The sequence below is a fragment of the Sorex araneus genome, chromosome 4 (genome assembly GCF_027595985.1).
Source record: "Sorex araneus isolate mSorAra2 chromosome 4, mSorAra2.pri, whole genome shotgun sequence".
Classification (NCBI taxonomy): domain Eukaryota; kingdom Metazoa; phylum Chordata; class Mammalia; order Eulipotyphla; family Soricidae; genus Sorex; species Sorex araneus.
Window position 1 is genome coordinate 221,855,022 of NC_073305.1, and position 17,975 is coordinate 221,872,996.

At 64.5% G+C, this 17,975-nt stretch overlaps 2 protein-coding genes across 2 annotated transcripts; both read right to left on the reverse strand.

Annotated features, from left to right (window-relative positions):
• Positions 1-699: 699 nt before the first annotated feature.
• Positions 700-3,661, reverse strand: TEDC2 (tubulin epsilon and delta complex 2). The gene is made up of 10 exons (XM_004604395.2): positions 3,606-3,661; positions 3,424-3,522; positions 3,223-3,293; positions 2,847-3,141; positions 2,530-2,583; positions 2,172-2,259; positions 1,982-2,078; positions 1,804-1,905; positions 1,543-1,721; positions 700-1,382 (listed from the first exon to the last, which is right to left on the reverse strand). The coding sequence occupies exons 1-10, from the start codon at positions 3,629-3,631 to the stop codon at positions 1,236-1,238; spliced, it is 1,158 nt and encodes a 385-aa protein (XP_004604452.1). The 5' UTR covers positions 3,632-3,661; the 3' UTR covers positions 700-1,235.
• Positions 3,662-4,108: 447 nt separating this feature from the next.
• CCNF (cyclin F) lies at positions 4,109-17,975 on the reverse strand. Its single transcript, XM_055135439.1, has 17 exons — positions 17,910-17,975; positions 17,041-17,195; positions 16,093-16,199; positions 14,688-14,755; positions 11,426-11,619; positions 11,304-11,357; positions 11,095-11,199; positions 10,831-10,908; positions 10,196-10,347; positions 7,990-8,154; positions 7,395-7,518; positions 7,134-7,314; positions 6,923-7,010; positions 6,713-6,797; positions 6,508-6,635; positions 6,022-6,191; positions 4,109-5,780 (listed from the first exon to the last, which is right to left on the reverse strand). The coding sequence occupies exons 1-17, from the start codon at positions 17,923-17,925 to the stop codon at positions 5,362-5,364; spliced, it is 2,289 nt and encodes a 762-aa protein (XP_054991414.1). The 5' UTR covers positions 17,926-17,975; the 3' UTR covers positions 4,109-5,361.

Sequence of the window (17,975 nt, forward strand, 5' to 3'; positions counted from 1 at the left end):
GGGGACCCCCAACCCCGCGCAGACCCCTGAGACAGGCGGCAGGGGGGCGGGCCAGGGGAGGGGTTCGGAAGGGGGGGCGGAGGCGTGGTCAGGGCGTTCCGGCACAGGGGTGCGCCCAGCGCCCAGCACCCAACCCTGGGCCAGGTCCAGGTGGGACCAGGCAGCGAGAAAGTGATGGCCAGCAGGGTCACGACGCCGAACTGCAGGACGCAGAGCGGCCAGGGAGCCCGGGCCCTCGGGCGCGCTCAGGCCAGGCCAAGGGCGCGGCGCTGCTGGCGCTCGGGTGGTCTCCGGTCACGCCGCCACGTCAGAGGGGGGCGGGGACTCCCGGAGGCCCCCGCCTAGCGTGCGTAACCAGGGGCGCGCTGCCCCCCCTCCTTTCCGGCGCCGAAGCCTCGCTGGACCAGCCTTTCTTCAGCGGGGGGGGGACCCAGGGGTGGGCGGCAGGGAATGGACAGGTCCAGCTGTGAGCGGGTGGACGCTGACGCTGGGGGCTGGCACCAGGACAGACTTGCTCTGGCAGGGTGAGAGCTGTCAGAGAAATGGAGCCCCTCCTCCTGGGGGCAGGGAGCTGGTCCTGGCCTGTGCCCTTCACAAAGTTCACCCCAATATCTACCATCTGGCCAAAGTGGGGCAGAACTGGGGTGTCAGGAGCCATCTGGGGGTACAGGGCTGGGGGTGCAGGAGGCAGTGGGCAAGCGACCACCTATGGGCAGGCATGTGGCTTTTGTGCCTGTGGAGCGTGGGGAAGCTCTAGGTACTGGGGGTGGCCTCAGGCCCCCTCCACCTCCACAGAGAAGAGATGGGCTCTGTGCCCAGGAGTGAGCCCTGGCAGTGCTCGGGGCCTACACTGGTGCTGGAGACATTTCCGCTACTGTTTCAGGCCCCAGTGGGTTGGCTTGTTTTGGGGGAGGGGTCACATCAGGCAGTGCTGGGGACTGTAGGCAATGGTGGGATTCAGACTCAGGTGAGCCCCCTGCAAGGCAAGGACCTTAGCCCCTGCGCTTTCTCTGTGCCCCCAACATGTTCCAGAGAAACAAAAAGAAAGAAAACAGCCAGCAGGGCCCTCCCAGGACGGAAGCGCAGACACTCTTCAAGGCGGTGCTGACATGGTGGCTTTAAGTAGTGAGAGAGAGAACAGGGCTGGGAGACCCTCGGGGCTCTGCCTCCCAGTGCCCACAGGGCCAGCCCTGCTCTGCCAGCTGCTGCACGGAGCTGCGTGGTCGTCGTCGGGCTCAGTCGGCAGGCTCGTCCCTCAGGGTGGACACAAAGCATTCGCCCCCCTCGCAGAGCAGGCTGTGTGCGGCCCGGTACAGCACCAACCCAGGGGGCCCCGAGGGCTGCTGGGCACGCAGCAGGGGCAGGAGCTGCGCCATCAGGACCTGGGGGAAGGCAGGGCCGAGGTGTCGTCAGGAGCCCGCCCTGTCCCACTCGTGTCCCTCTTTCTCCCCACAACAGAATCCACACGGCGGGTACTTCTTGGTGGGCCAGGGCAGGCCCCAGCAGTTTGTGTCCCTCAAGTGAGGGCCCGGCCCTGTGTACCTCCTGGAGGTGCAGCTGCTGGTCCAGCATGGCCACGTGCAGCCGCAGGGCGGCCAGGGTCTGCAGCTCCCGCGGGCTGGAGTAGACAAGCAGCTGGGGGTCCCAGGGCGGCTGAGCTTCCCCTCCGCAGCGGGCAGGGCCCCCGGCAGCTGTCCCTTCCGGCCGAGGCTCGGCAGCGGCTGTGAGATGCAGACACAGATGCGGCGGCAGCCCCCACGCCGTCAGGGCCGCTGTCCCCCCCCAGAGTGAGTGTCCGCTCACCGGCGCGCAGCTCCTGCAGCCGGCGCAGACAGCTGCCGGCCGCGTCCCGCAGCCCCTCCAGCGTGAGCAGGCGCCGGTACTCCTGCCTCGGCTCCGCGGGGCCTGCGGGGTGCGGGGGCGCTGGGTCCGTGGCTGCCCCGGCCTGCCCGCGCCCCCACCCCGCTGGTGACCTGCTGACCTGCCGCGAGCTCCTGGCCCAGGCGCAGCCGCAGCAGCGAGCAGGCCTTGCGCAGGCGCCGCACCTCCGCCGCGCCGGGCTCCGCGCCCGAATCTGTCTGCGCTCGCCGTCAGGGATGGTCGGAACAGGGGTGGCCCTGGACACCCTCCCCGCCTCCCGTGGGAGCCAGAAGCCCCTGGGGCAAGGATACTGCAGGCGGCATCTGCCGGAGGAACTGGGCCCTGGCGCTGGCGGCATCCGCGTGCCCACTGGCCTGGGACTTCAGCTCGGCCCACAGGCTGGGGAGGACACTGGTCAGTCCAGGAGGGCTGGGCTCGGGGAGGGGGGCGCCCGGGGGCCACAGCCCCCTAAAAACACAGGCTGCCTGGCAAGGCCCCAGGGCCCTGCCTGCAGGGCTGACCAGCGGTCCGGAGACTCCGTAGCGGGTGCAAACGCTGGCACATGCTCAGGTAGGACAGAGGGGAACACAATGGTCCCCGCGTGGTACTGTGGGGTGCCTCCCTCGGCGGAGGCCTGCCCGACCTCCCCGCACCCCAGCCCTGGCTCACCGGGAGTTGGCGGAGGCCGCTGTCCTGAAGGCCGCGGGCAGGCGCAGCAGGGTCCTGTGGACAGACACAGCTCAGCGCCGCCCCGCCCCCAGGAGGAAGCGTGGCACCCCCAAAACCCTCCGGGTGGCTGGATGAGGCTGTGCTCAGGCCACACAGGGCGCCAGCTGGGCAGTAGGAGGCCAGGCCACTGTCCTAGAGCACGGCAGGGCAGGCCCAAAGCTCAAAGGGGACCCTCTCCAAACCCCAGACAACTGTTGCGACCATGGTCCCCCTGGGCAGAGAGGGGTGTGGCAGAACAAGGGGCAGGAGGGACCTACCCCTTGTCCTTCAGCGTGAAAGCTTGGGGGCCCGGGGTCTCTGCAGGGCTGGCCCGCGGGGGCCTGTGCTCAGCGGTCCTGCTGGGCAGGGGAGGCTGGCGGCCGTCCCGGGGTGGCTTGCTCCCTGCTGCCCGGAGGCCTGGCCGGCCGGGGGCCGCGGTGCAGCCTGCCTTCTGGCGGGGCGCCCTGTCTCTCGCTCCGGGCCGGGAGGCGCCTCTCCGCACGCGGGCTGCCTTCTCCAGCGCCTGGGTCAGAAGCTGCAGCTCCTCCAGCTCCCGGGGGCTGGGCGTGCATGCTGCGGAAGTCCAGGGGGGTGACCCTGCGGGGAAGGGGGCCCCCTGGGAAGAGGGCGGTCCTGGGTCAGGGGGCGGTGTACCTGGAGTCGGGGGCTCTTGGTCAGTTTTGCACCCTGGGGTTGCTTCCGGAGCGGGGCAGTCGACAGGGTCCCTACAAGACAGGGGTCAGCATGGCATGACCGTGAGGCAGGGCCGCTGAGGCTGCCCGTCTAAGCCCACAGGAGGCGACGCGGGGCCCTGGGGCGGAAAGGGATTCTGAGGGGCCTCGGGGGCCCACGAACCATGCACGCAGCAGCCGCCGGGATATGCGCAGGCTCTGCTCCAGCTCCCGCTGCCGCTCGGCGCAGGTGTCCAGGGCGTGCTGCAGCTCGGCCACGAGCCTGGAAGAGACGCGCCGGCGGCTCAGCCCTCGGCCGCGCGTGGCCGCGCGTCCCCCGCCCCCAGCCCGCCGCCCCCGCCTCACCCGCGCGAGCAGCCGGCCGGCAGCATGAGCACCACGGCACCCGGCCCGCAAAACTTACCGCCCTGCGGCGACCCCGCCCCTTCCCGGGCAAGGACCGCCCCTTCCGGCCAGGCGCCCAACCCCGAGCCTGGCTGCGGCCCAGCTCCCGGCCCGCCCCCGCCGCGTCTCATTCCCGCGCCCGCGAAACTGCTTGATTTCTGGGGCGCTGCCGCTCCAGGACCCCCAGGCGCCTGCGTTTGGTCCATCCCCCGCTGTGCTCCAGGCTTATTCCTGGCTTGCGGGCATCTATCCTGGCGGGGACACGTCGGGTGCGGGGGAGCAGGCTCGTGCGCGTGCACGGCAAGGCAAGGGGAGGGTGGGTCACACCTAGCGATGCTCAGGGGTTACTCCTGGCTCTGCACTGCTGAGGGACCCTGTGGGATGCCGGGGATCAAACCGTGTGGAAGGTAAATACCCTCCCCGCTGTAGTCGCTCTGGCCCCAACCGCGGGCAGTTTGGAGGAGGGCAAGGCGCGAGGGGGACCAGGTAGGGCTTTTGACTGCAGGAAGGGGCGATCCCTTTGCAACATGCTGGAAAAGGTGATGTCATACCGAGGGGGTGTCCAGTGGGTGCCTGGGCTCCATGAACATAAGCTGGCCATGAGGGAGGGGTGAGGAAAAGGAACCCCCAGTCGGTGGAGGTGAGCTCAGAAGCCGTGAGTGCAGGGTGCCAGGGAGAGGGGAAGCAGTGGACAGAATCTGCTTCCCAGGGATGCCAGGACAGTGCTGGGGGTATGGAGCAGGAAAGGGATCAGGCAGGAGCCCTGCCAGGCTCCTCAGTGTCCACCTAAACCACCGGGGTGGAATGAAGAGGTCCCACATCCACTGAGGGTCTCTGGAGGAATAGAGGAAGGAGCAAGCGCTTGGATGGCCAAGTGACCCCTGGGCCATCAGAGCCCCCATGTCAGTCCGACAGCATTGGGGGCTTGGGAGAGGCTGGTGGACCCCGGAGCTGGAGCAGCTTCTGAGCAGGGCACAACTAGGCTCGTGTACCCGCACGCAGGCGCAGGGAGTCCACTCACACACTTCCCTCTGCACCACATTTAATCCTCACCACCCGGGAGGTAGGTATTGGGGCCCCTCGGACGAGGGAGCCGAGGCTCATGCAGGCCCAGGCACATGGCAGGCAGGGGCTGCTGTCCACAGCTGCGTCCCTGCCCCAACAGGCCCAGCCTGGGGTCTGAATTCTCACAGCAGCAGAAGTCTTGACGGCGACAGGGGAGGGCAGGGACAGGGCACTGGGGCACACACGGCGGAGAACTGCAGGAGGAGCCTCCAGTCCCCTCAGGCTGGGGCTCCGGGCACTGGGGGTGGCGACCCCACCAGGGTGTCCCATCACCCAGAGTTTTGTGGGGTCAGGACGCGCAGAGGTGCCTGAGCAGAGCCCGGATAATTGAGAACCTCAGGGGCTCTCTGCTTTGTCTTAAGAGGATTAAGGCTGGAGGGCTGGAAAGACGTGAGGCACTTGCCCGGCAGGTGGCCAGCCCCGCTCCCTCCGGGTACCTGGTCCGACTCCCCAAAGCACCACTGAGGAGTGACCCATGAGCACCACCGGTCGAGGTCCCCGCCCGCAGAGAGGACCCAGGGAGGACAGCGGTCAGGCTGCAGCTGCTGGGGGGACATAGGAGTGGGGGGTGTCGGTGCTGACTCAGGCCCCCAGACGCGGGACAGGAGCATCTGCGCTTCCCTCCTGCCAGCTGCCAGTGGCGGGGCGAGGCTCACAGGCGCAGGAAGCCCAGGGCCGCATCCTGCTCATCACAGGCCGACAGGTTCTTCCTCTTCACCTGCCGGCGGGGAAAGCCGCTCTCGGGGGCCCAGCGCTGTCCACAGGGCCGTGTGTATAGGTCACTGCCCGGGGACAGCACGGAGGTAGATTGGGGAGGGCCGCCCATGTCCACCGAGTTTGTGGGGCTCGTGCTGCTGACTGAGGAGTACCCCGAGGTGGTCACGTTGCAGGCTAGCTCTGTTGCGCTGCACAGAGGGCTGGGCAGTCCCGGAGCCACCGGGGGTGTGTGGCGGGCTCCCTCCTCCTCCGGGCAGGCCCCGTCCTCGTCCTCGTCGCTGGAGTCCTGGCAGCAGTGCTGCTGTGCATTCAGGCAGACCACGGTGACGTCGAGGAGGCCACTGGGAGCCGTCACTGCGGGAGACGGGAGGGGCAGATGAGGCCAGCGTCCACGCTTCGGCGGTGACCCCGGGTGATTGGCTCTCAGCCACACCTGTGGCCGCCACCGGCCTGGCCCTGGGTCTATCACCACCAGGACGTGAACTTAGGCCGCCCCAACACAGCACAACCCAGTGTCTGCACATGTGCACACCGCAGAATGTTCTAGGAAGAGCCTATCATGCCCTCCAAGGCTGTCCCCACAAGGCAGGCTCACCGTCACCCTCCTTCTCGCCCTCGCTCTCCTGGTCGCCCTCGTAACCCGAGCAGTAGTCCAGGCTCCAGTCCAGGAAGCTGCCCAGCAGGGTCTCCTCCTGGCTGGACAGCTCGGCAGTCGGCGTGGTGACAAAGCTGCCCCTGTCCTCCTGTGGGCTGTTCTCCCGTTTCCTGTGGGGCAGAGCTAGTCACAGGCGGTAGCGCTGGGGTCCTGGCCTGTGGCTGTGCCGGCGAGTGACCATCAACACCCAGGCTGCCGCTGGGAAACTCGGGGTCAAGCCACTGGTGCCAATGGTCACATCCTGCCCACGTGGGTTTTGGGCTCAGGAGGACACTCATGGGGGAAGGCCAGGAGGTGGAGGGAGGAGTCCCTGGGACCCACAGGGATGTCAAGAGGGCTCAGAGGCGGCCAGGGCAGGGAGTGGGAGTGTCAGCGCCAGGTCACAGCAGGAGGAAGGACAGGCCGCAGCGGCCCGGGGTGGCTCACCGCTTGGTTCTCCGGCCTGAGGGCGAGCTGAGGAAGCTGTGGATGTCGCTGGCACCGAGGAAGGACGTGGGCTCAGGGCTGTCCTGCTGCACGCCCAGAGCCGCACACAGCTGGCCGTAGCTCAACACCTAGAGAAGCGCAGGGTCAGGGGACAGGCCAGCCGCACCCAGCCCTGCAGAGCCCCGAGGACGGGAGGGACGGGCACCTCCTCCTGGCTGATGTCCTCGAATCGTTGCCTCACGGCAGCCAGAGACACCTGCCGGTGGTCCTTGGGGGCGTCGTCGTAGAAGCTGCACGGAGCGTCACGGGGCACATTCCAGGAACTGCGTCCAACCCCACGCACGGGAAGCTGGGGTGCCCAGGGCCTGCCATCCCTTCCCAGAGCAGGCGTCCCGGGGGCCCTCCCGTCACTCACCACTTCTGATGGAGGCTCAGGACACAGGGAGTGAGCGCCTCGCAGGAGAAGCCCGTGAGGTCCCACAGCCGGGGGCTCCAGGGCTGTGCTGGGGTGGGGGGGAGGGGAGTTGCTCAGCAGGGGGCGAGGGGTGCAGTCGCTCAGTGGGACAGTCAGGTCCTCCAGGAAGGGCCCAGCCAGCCCCCCGCCCCCCGCCCCAGGCGCCCCTTACTCTGGCTGTGCGTGAGCCGGGCGAGCAGTAGGGCGGCGGCGGCCAGGCAGGCGGGCGAGTAGGCGGCCAGCCCGGGGTGCAGCAGGGACAGCTCGCACAGGAAGCCGCAAAGGCGCCGGGTGCGGGGCGCCACGGGCACCAGGGTCAGCAGCACATCCTTGTAGTCCACCACGGTGGGGACCTGGACAGCACGGCACGTGGGGCTCGCACCCCGCAGCCCGGGCCCCCCGGACGCCCCCCCGCGGCAGAGCCCACACTCACGCGGATCCTGCCCTCCAGGGCGGCGACCACCTCGCCCATCATGCGCACCAGGTCCTCGTACTTGTACGTGTTGTCCGTGAGCCACACGGCCTCGCGGATGGTCAGGATCTCCTTGCTGATGAACCTGGGCGGCGAGAAGCTGCTCACGCCGAGCACGGCCCACGGGGCCCACTAGGCTCTGGGCCGCGGGGCGGGGGGGGCCGAGGGGGCCAACGGGACCTGGTGAGTCATGGGCTGGGAGGGCAGGAAGGGCCGTCGGGCTCACAGTGCTCTCTGCATATGGCTATGCCGGACAGCCCTCACCCAGGGTTTGTCCCTTGCACCATGCCACTGGGCAGGGGACAGAGCCACTGGGCAGGGGACAGAGTTGGCCGACCCTGGACCTGTCCGAGGGCTGCATCGGTTGGGGTGTGGCCAGTCACTTGCCCCAGGGGCCAGCATCCTCAACACTGTACCTGGGCCGGCCCAGGTCGGCTTCCACTCAGGCTGCACTGGGGCTGACGGCCACCGCAGTTCCGGGGCCTCTGCAGCCACCCTGTGCGCGGAGGGGCCGAGGGGACAGGGAAAGAGGCTGTGGGCAGCGTGGGCCGCTCACCGGGTGCAGATGACCATGCAGGCGATGCCCAGCAGCTGGAGCCGGTGACGGGGGACTGGCCGCCTCCGCAGGTAGCGGTCCACACACTCCACGGTCAGGTGCAAGCACAGGCTCGTGAAGTCCTTCATGGTGGCCACTTCCACCAGCCAGTCGATCAGGATGTACCTGAGGACAGTCACCCCAAGCCTCAGCGAGCGCCACCACACCGCAGGGTCCCGCAGCCTGCAGCCGCCATCCAGCCCAGGCGAGGGTACAGGTGGGGATGCTGCCAGGGCACAGAACTGGGGAGGCCACGGGCCAGGCAGGGTAGGGGCACCCACAGGGCAGGACCCACGCTGTGTGGGAGAAGCCTGTCCATTTGATCATTAGTATTTTTTTGGTTTTGGTTCAGGGTCACACTAGTGATGCTCAGGGCTCAATCCTGGCAGTGTCTGGGGGACCCTATGGGGCGCTGGGGACCAACCTGAGCCAGCCATGCCCAGAGAGTGCCCTCCCCACTGTGCCTCTCTCGGTCCCACTTCATTAGCATTGGCTGTGGTTTATGCGTCACTTCCAACAGGGCAGTGGGAGTAACCATGAATGTTGGGGGTCAATTCGGGGTCCCAGACGCAAAGCCATCTCACGGTACCAGGCTACGAGTCTCCCCGAAGGGGCATGCTCCCGGCACGCCAGGCACAGGGCCGTCTTTTCAGATACAAAGTGTGTTTGCACTTCCTCCAAGAGGACCCGACAGCCCCCGGGCAGTGGAACAATGGCCACGTCACTAACATCGGGGACCCGAGAGTGACCAGTGAGACTGGCACAGACCACCAAGACCAGAATGCCCAGACATGGCAGGGGCGTGGGGAAATGGGCCGGCCCTGCACCCAGGAGTCAGCCCTGGCAGTGCTCAGGGACCATATGGGATGCCGGGGACGGAACTGGGACAGCCGCCTGCAGAACAGATGCCCTCCCCACTGTGCTACTGCTCTGGCCCCTGGTCCGGCTCTTTTTGAGAACTACATGGACACTCCTCAGAAAACTGACCACTTCATGGCATCTACCCCAAGAGCCCAAAATCTCCTCAGAAAAGCCACTGACTCCCACGTCCACTGTAGCACGACTCCTAACAGCCCAAACCAGCAACAGGTCAAGTGCCCAAGCACAGAAGACGAGTAAGGAGACTAGGGTACAGGGGCAAGGAGAGAACAGCAGGTAGGGCATCTGCCTCGCACGCAGCCAGCCTGGGTTCGACCCAGCACCCCATGGGACTCCCCCAAGCCTGCCAGGAGTAAGCCCTGAGCATCGCCAGGTGTGGCCCAAGAGCCAAAGAGAAGAGGAAAGCCGAAGTACACAGACACTGGGGTCACTCGGCTGTGAGGGGAGACGGACTCTGCAGCTGCGGCCCTGGGGGGATGAAGGCCGCATGCAGATGGTCAGCCTGCAGAGGGGCATGAGCAGTGACCGCTCTCCTCTGTGCGACAGAAAACACGGCAGGGGAACGAAGGCAGCAGACACAGAGAAGGTCTTCAGGAGGAACGGAGCACAGGTAAGGGGCGAGAAGCGGGGACACTGGCCCAGCGGCGGAGGGCAGCACCCCTGTGCAGGAGGTGGGCGCTGGCACGTGGGAAACCCGACCACCAACAGTGCTGTAAACCACACAGCTGAAAATGATTTTTTTTTTGCTTTTTGGGTCACCCCCAGTGATGCACAGGGGTTACTCCTGGCTCTGCACTCAGAAATTACTCCTGGCGGTGCTCAGTGGACCATATGGAATGCTGGGAATCAAACCCGGGTCGGCTTCGAGCAAGGCAAATGCCCTCCCCGCTGTGCTGTCGTTCCAGCCCCAAAAATAAAATTGAAAAAAAAAAAAAAAAGTATCAGGGGCTGGAGCAACAATACAGCGGGGAGGGTGCTTGCCTTGCCTGGGACCGATCTGGGTTCAAACCCTGGCACCCCAGATGGTCCCGCGAGCCCGAGTATGAGTGATTCTTGAGCACTGAGCCAGGAGCATTCCTGAGCACTCTGGGTGTGGCCCAAAAACAAAAAACATCCTCTCACACTACAACTGCAGACTGCAGGCCCACGCCTCCGCAGGCATAGCCCGGTCTGTGCAGGGCATGGCCCGAGGCAGCCCCTCTGGGCGGGTCTCAGAGAAGGCTCCCGGGCCCACAGCCCGCCGTCCCTCCCCCCCCCCCCGCCCCTGAGACAGAGGAAGGGGCCTCACCGCATGGTGTCGCTGAGCCCCTTCTGCACAGAGAAGACGCGCAGCTTGCTGACGGCCCGGGAGCTCTGGAAGAGCTGGCTCACCGCCTCGCTGGCCGCGCTGGCCTCCAGGCCCAGCTGCTTCCAGTGTGCACAGGCCTTGGCAAGAGCGAGCTGCGGGGACACGGAGGCGCCGGTCAGCCCACGTCCGAGCTGGCCACAGAGCTCAGTGCTTTCTGGATGGTTCTCTCACCCGCCGCACCACCTTGGGGACTGTCCTACTGCCCGTACCACCAAAGGGGACAAATGCGTGTCCCGCACTCAGCTGCTGCAGCCCCTGGGGACAGGCAGTGTGCCACTGGGACAGCGAGGCAGCATCTCCAGGCTGACCCCTGCACCCTGGATCAAAACTCTGGGGGCCGGAGAGACAGCACAGCGGGCAGGGCACTGGCTTTGCATGGGGCCACCCTCCCCGCCGGTTCCCCGCCTCGTGCCAGAAGGCATCCCTGAGCACAGAGCCGGGAGTCAGCCCTGAGCACAGAGCCGGGAATCAGCCCTGAGCACCGCAGGCTGGGTTGGCCCAGACTGAAAACTAACCACTACCACTCTCTAAAGACCCGGCGCCCCGCAGGGCGGTCGGTGGGAGGCAGGCCTCACCCGGGCTTCCCAGCAGCCCTTGGCAGCGTAGTCCCTGAGTTTCCGGAAGCTGTGGAGGCATCGTCCAGGGTCAGACATCTGGCAAGGATAAGAGAAACTCTTCAGCCTGGCCCCTCTCGGAAGGAGCCGGCCACTCTGTGCTTGGGCCTGGATGCCCCGAGCGACAGGTGACCACTGACCACCAGCTCCTGGGGGTAGAAGCGAACCTTCCCCAGGGAGCACTTCTGGAGACCATGCTCCACCCCCCCCACCCCCGTCACTCACATCGGCGTCCCTGTCGCTCTCCCACAGGAGGTAGGAGCTGGGCAAGCAGCCCTGACTCGCAGACGCCTCGAACAGGTCCCGGGCCTGCCGCCTCTTCTCTTCATCCTGCAGGACAAGCGCAGCCGCCCTTGGTCCCGCCTCCTTCCCGGCCACCGAGCTGCGGGCAGGGAGCAGTGCACACCCGGCACCCACACGGCAAGGGGACCCACCTCGAAGAGACTCAGCACCCGGCCCAGACAGTGCAGGATGGATGCCTTGTGAGCCTAGAGGGAAAGAAGCTGTGAGCGCGCTGCTCCCGGCCCCCTCGGGGCCGCCCCGGCCCGCGACTCACCCCCGGCAGCTCGCTCTCGGCACGGAGGCTCTCGTGCACCACGGCCTTGCAGCAGCTCCCGGACAGCGACCAGGGCGGCCGGATGAAGAGCCAGATGAAGGGCGCGGCGCCGGAGCTCAGCCGCTCGGCCAGGCTGAAGAAGCGGGAAGCCTTCAGCCCGTTCACCTCCGCACGGGCCTCGTCGGACACGGACACTGCGGGGACAGAGCCAGGTGACGCTGGGGGCGAGACGCTCCTCTGCTCTCTCCGCCCTTCTGCCCTTTGCAGGAAATGACTTATCCACTGAAGTTTCAGGTCTCAGGGCTCGCTCCTGGCTCTGCTCGGGGTTCAGGGGACCGAACCATGGCCGATGGTGCACCAGGCAAGTGCTCGACCCACTGTAGCATGGTTTTAGCCTCACTCCATGCTTAAATATCTGAAATCTTGGAGCCGGAGAGACAGTACAATTGACCCAGGTTAGATCTCATTATCCCACACAGTCCCCCGAGCACTGCCGGAGTGATTCCTGCCCGTAGAGCCAGGAGTAACCCGTGAGCATCACCAGATACGGCCCAAAATCAAACACACTAAAATCTTTTCTACTTTTAAAATTCTAAGTTTATCCCAACCCCTCAAATATATGATCACTTAATGTTTGCTAAGGGAGCAAGAAATATGAAGTGGAGCAAGGAAAGCCTCTTTAACAAGTGGTGCTGGGAAACTGGAGAGCAACATGGGAAAACAATGCTGTCAGACTCTAACGCCAGGCACAAACGTCAGGTCAAAATGCATTAAAGACCTCAACATCAGACCTGAGTCCATAAGGTACATGAGAGAAAATGTAGGCAAAACCCTACATGATACTAAAGCTAAAGGCATCTTCAAAGAGGAAACACCACTGACCAAGCAAGTAGAAGCAAATATTAACAAATAGGACTACATTAAACTATGAAGTCTGCACCTTAAAAGAGTGACCAAGATACAAAGACAGCTTCCAAAATGGGAAAAAATATTCACCAATACCCATCTGATAAGGGGTTAATATCAAAGATATACAAGGCGCTGTAGACCTTTACAAGAAAAAAAACATCCAACTCCATAAAAAAACGGGGAAAAGAAATGAATAGAAACTTCCTCAAAGAAATTCAAATGGTCAAAAGACACATGAAGGGGCCAGAGCGATAGCACAGCGGGTAGGGCGTTTGCCTTGCACATGGCTAACCCGGGTTCGATCCCTGGCATCCCATATGGTCCCCCAAGCACCGCCAGGAGTAATTCCTGAGTGCAAAGCCAGGAGTAACCCCTGAGCATCGCTGGGTGTGACCCAAAAAGCAAAAAAAGAAAAAGACACATGAAAAAATGCTCTCCAGGGGGCTGGAGCGATAGCACAGTGGGTAGAGCGTTTGCCTTGCACACAGCCGACCCGGGTTCGATTTCTAGCATCCCATATGTTCTCCTGAGCACTGCCAGGAGTAATTCCTGAGTGTAGAACCAGGAGTAATCCCTGTGCATCGCTGGGTGTGACCCGAAAAGGAAAAAAAAAGAAAAATGCTGTCCATCACTAATCATCAGGGAGATGCAAATCCAAACAATAATGAGATACCATCTCACACCACAGAGACTGGCTCACATCAACAAGAACAAGAGCAACCAGTGCTGGTGCGGATGTAGGGAGAAAGGGACTCTCCTTCGCTGTAGGTGAATGCCGGCTGGTCCAGCCTTTTTGGAAAACAATATGAACATTCCTCAAAAAACCAGTAATTGAGCTCCATTTGACCCAGCACCCCCACTTCTGGGAATATACCCCCGGAGGCCCAAAATCACACAGCAGAAACACCATCTGCACCCCTATGTTCACTGCGGCACTATTCACCATTGCCAGAATCTGGAAACAACCTGAGTGTCCAAGAACAAACAACTGGATAAAGAAACTATGACACATCTACGCAATGAAATACTATGCAGCTGTTAAGAAAAATAAAGTCATGAAATCTGCCTATAAATGGATGGATATGAGGAGTTCTGTGCTGAGTAAAATGAGTTAGAAGGAGAGGGACAGATACAGAATTACTGCACTCATTTGTAGGATAGGAAAACTGGGGCCAGAAGGACAGGTCAATGGCTGGAAATTACCAGCAGGGGGTGGAGGGTAGTTAAGGTAGTGGAGAGTCCAGTGTGACAAGAGCTGAAATGATCATGCTGGCCAAACGAGTTGAGAGACGGTAAAGGGACATACACAATAACCTTTCAGCGTTTGTATTACAAAACGTAACGCCTGAAAGTGAGAGAGCAGAGCAGAGGCTGCCATAGAGGAGGCTGGGTGGCGGGGGATTTGGGGGGTGGGAGGGAAACTGGGGACTGGTGGCGGGACGGGTGTTGAAACACTGTATGACGGAAACGCAATCACGAACAGCTTTGTAATGCTCTATCTCACGGTAATTCAATTAAAAAAAAGAATAAAAAAAATTCTAAATTTGGTTTGGGGGGGTCGCACCTGGTGGTGCTCAGGGACCAGCCTGGGGCAGAGCCGGCCCCCTGCACGCCAGCCCCGCTGTTCCTCCAGCCGGTCTGACATGTAGAGGCGCCCCTCCCCGACCACGGGTCTCCTCGGCTCGGGTGCAGGGGGCGCCCAGGGGCTGAGGGCCGCTCGCAGAGCCCCCGCTCTCTGAACGGCATCTCGCCTGTCTGCCGCTCCTCGCCTGTGCCCCCCCTAGAGCCCGTGCTCTCTCAGACACACGTTCCTCTTTCTTTCCTTCCACAGCTTTCTACACAAGGTTTACTCGATAGCTACCTTGCTTCAGAAAATAAAATAATAAAATAAAAACCACGGGCTTTTCCTGGAAAGCTGCGTGGGAGGAGCCACCGTGGTGGACCCTGACGCCCACAGGGCCCCGCTGCCCCCTCAGGGCTCCAGGGAGGTCCTTCACAGATGCCGAGGACAACGGAACTCAGCCGGGCCACCCCTGGGCCAAGGGGCTGACGGCGACGGCTGGGCAGCCCACCCCCCAATAAGTCTCCACTTGGCCACTGAACAGACGACAACTAAGGGGCTGGTAAGGGGGACAGCAGAGGGTGGGGCTCCCTGGAACCCACACGGGCCCCTGAGCACCGTCTGGCTGGCCCCAAACACTGGATCTTGCAGACTCCCAGGGGATAGGAAGGCGCATGCTGGCCCCTGTGGGAGGGCAGCCTGGCAGCAGGCCCCGCCCACACCACTCTGCCCCTGAGCCCATCCGTAACCCCACATCACCTCGTGTCCCCTGCGCCCGCCCACGGCACTCACAGCCTTCGTTGTAGAGGTAGGCGATGCCCAGCTTCACGGCAGCCTCGAAGTTGCCCTTCTCCGCGGCCCTGGAGTGCAGAGACAGCCGTGACTCCTCCAGCCGCACGCATGTGCCCCAAGAGAAAGCTGCGCAGTCACCATCTGACTGTGCCCACGACCTGCGGCTGCACGGGGGCCTAGACACATCTTCAGGCAGAGAAACCTGGGCCCGGGCCCCCAGCCGGCAGCACCCAGCAAGGTGGACCTAGGCTCACGAAACACCTGACCGCCACCCGTGGCCACCAGGGGCCGAATGCTGAAACTGTGGGTCGTCACCCCACGTGGGCTCACAGAACTTGAAAGGTGTTCTAAGGTTAGCAACGGAGGACCAGAGCGACAGGACAGCGGGGAGGGCCCTTGCCTGGCACGTGACCAACCAGGGTTTGATCCCCGACACCCCAGCTGGTCCCCAAAGCATAGCCAGGAGTGATTCCAGTGTAGAGCCAAGAGGAAGCCCTGAGCATCGTCAGATATGCTCCTCCCCCAATAAAGATTAGGGGTTGGAGAGATAGTCCAGGGGCTAGGGTACCTGCAGCTGACATGGGTTAGATTCTTGGTGCCTCATATGGTTCCCAAGCCCAGTCGGGAGTGAGGCCTGAACACTGCCAGGTGTGGCCAAAAATCAAAAGTCAAACTAGTGTATTTAGGGATCCCGTTTGTTCACCTCTTTGGGTCTACGTACAGCAGGTCCCGTAAAACTGTCTCAACAGAAGAGGGCTGTGAGACTTAAGAGCTCTGGGTCCAGGGGTACAGGGAGGAAACCCAGGGGCATGGGGTCTCACCGGGGCCACTGCAGTGCACCAAGTTAGGGAGCGGTGATGGCCACTCCAGCTGGAGGACAGACTAAACAGGCCACGGGGGCTGGGGACGCCCAGGAAGTGCGAGGGAAGTTTGGGCCCTCGAGCTCACGCCCAGGCACGTGTGTCGGCGTGTACCTGAGCCAGCTGCTGCGGCTGAGCTGCCTGGTAGGGCCCTGATGACACCGGCCCCTCGGGGCTCAGCAGGTGTGGAGCCCCCCGGTTCCCACGAGCCCTGGGTGGAGGGCAGCTGCCCTCTCTGCTGACCCGGCCTGAGCCCCGCAGAGAAAAAGCACGCCCACCCCCCAGCCGGGCCGGCAGAAGGAAGGCTCAGCAGGGACAGGACGTGGGCAGAGGGGGACGCAGGGGCTACTCTGGGTGCTTGACGCCAGCAGGAGGCGAAATTGGCTACGGAGTAAAACCACCAGGAACGGTTCCACACGCAGTCAGGGCAGGAGCCGCAGGGTGGGGCCCGACCAAGAAGGACTTTGAAGCCGCTCCTTGAGCCGAGCCTGTGTGTGCCCCGGCCCTGGGGACGGCACCTGACAGCGGGGGCAGGAGGGACGTACCTTTCGAAGAGCTGCAGGTTCTGCAGGGAAGGCCAGAGCTCCTGGAAGCTGGCGCTCGCCCACACGCTGCTGTGATGGTCCACCAGGGCCCGCAGGTGAGAATGGACCTACATGGGGAGGGCAGTCAGCGCGGTGCAGGCTCACCGTCTCCACAACAAGCACCTCGCCCCGAGCAGACCAGAGGGGCCCACAAGCCCCATCAGCAGAGGGCAGGGGGCCGCGCCTGGTCTGGGGAGCCCAGCGGGAGCCTACGGAGTCCAAACTCAGGGTCCTTCAGAAGCCTCTGCCCGCGGGCAGGGTGAGTGAGGCCCGGGGCCTCCTATGAGGGCCTGAGGTTTCGGTGCTGAGGGGACCAGGCAGAGCAGCCAGGGGCAAGCAGTGCCTCCGCCCCAAACTCTCTGCAGTCCCTGTGGGCATCTGAAAGGCTGAGGCGCCCCCTGGGGAGGAAACTGCCCACCCTATCCCCAGCGGGGGCCGCCTTGGGCCTGCCCTTTCTCTCTGGCGGGAGCAGCCCGGTCCTGCGCCCGAGGGTGTGGTCACTGGGCGGTGCCGGGCTCCTAGCTGCCTGTCCAGGCTGAGCACTGCGGGCTGTGTCAGGAGCAGACTACTTTACTGATACCATCTTTCCCCCCTCAGGCCACACCCAGGAGTGCTGGGGGCCTGGCACACCCAGCCCTGTCCAGATGGCCCTGGGGTCACGGGCAGAACGTGTGGGGGGCGAAACTCAGGGTGGCCTCCAACACAGTCGGCATCTCCCGGCTTCCCTGCGGAAACCTGGCAGCAAGCAGGTGGCACCCGGGGCTACCGGGAAGCTTCTCGCAGTGGACGCCCTCCGCATCTACCCCGACAGCAGCCTGTCTCCTGGGTCACCCAGGTGTCGCTCTGACCCTGAGATACAAAGCCCATGTAGATCACACCAGGCCCAGGCCCTCGCACCCGGCAACTTACAGCGCGGATGGCGAGGATGTCCCCCACCGAGAGCCACTTCAGGATGTGGAAGAGCACGTCCTCGGGGAGATTCAGCAGGCTCAGGGGCCGGGGCCGCCGCCGCAGCCTGCGCTTGGCCGGGTAGCAGAAGCACTTGGCACACCTGCAGTGGATCACTGCGAAGACAGGGGAGCGCTGATGAAACGGGGTCATCCCACCACCCAGAGCACGGACCCTTCCCTTGGCTGTGAGGAAACGCGAGCAGAGCCCAGCACGGCGGGAAGAGGAAGGAAGGGGGCCCGCGGCTGTACCTGCGGCTGCGCTTCCCTCCTCACGGGGCAAGCGCCAGTGCCCCAGTGCGGCCCCGTGTGCCAGCAGACCCGACGGGGCCAGGCAGGGCTGGGCGCCAGGCCAGGGCAAGTGCCCGCGCCGCGCTGTCAGCAGCCCCTGGGATGCTCCCACTCCAGCGTCTGCGCCCCGCGACCCCCCAAGCCTAGGCCACCGTCGGGGCAGACCCTCCCGGTGCGCGCCCCTCTTCCTGCTCGTCCCCCGGCTCATCCCTGCCCCTCTCGGGCCCGGCTGTCCGCGGCAGCAGCTCGTCGCCGACCCGCCCTCGAGGACCGACGCTGGAAACTCTGGGGGCCGCGGCGGGCACCCCGAAACCACCTCCCCGCCCCCGCCCCGGCCAGGCTGCGCGAGTCCGCGCAGAGCAGGGCGGCAAGAGCGCGGCCCCCGGGAGCTGCCGGGCATTTAAACCGCGCGCCGGGCGGCCGCCGCCGGGACCCGCTCAGCGCCGAGCGCCCTCCCGGGCCCAGGGCACCCCTCGGGCTCGGCCGACCCCGGCCCCGGCCCTGCGCCCCCGCGCCCCCGAGCCCCCAGCCCGCGCTCACCGCCGCCGCTCCCCATCGCTGCGCGCCCGCCGCCGCCGAGCCCCTCTCGCCGTGTGCGCCCCGAGC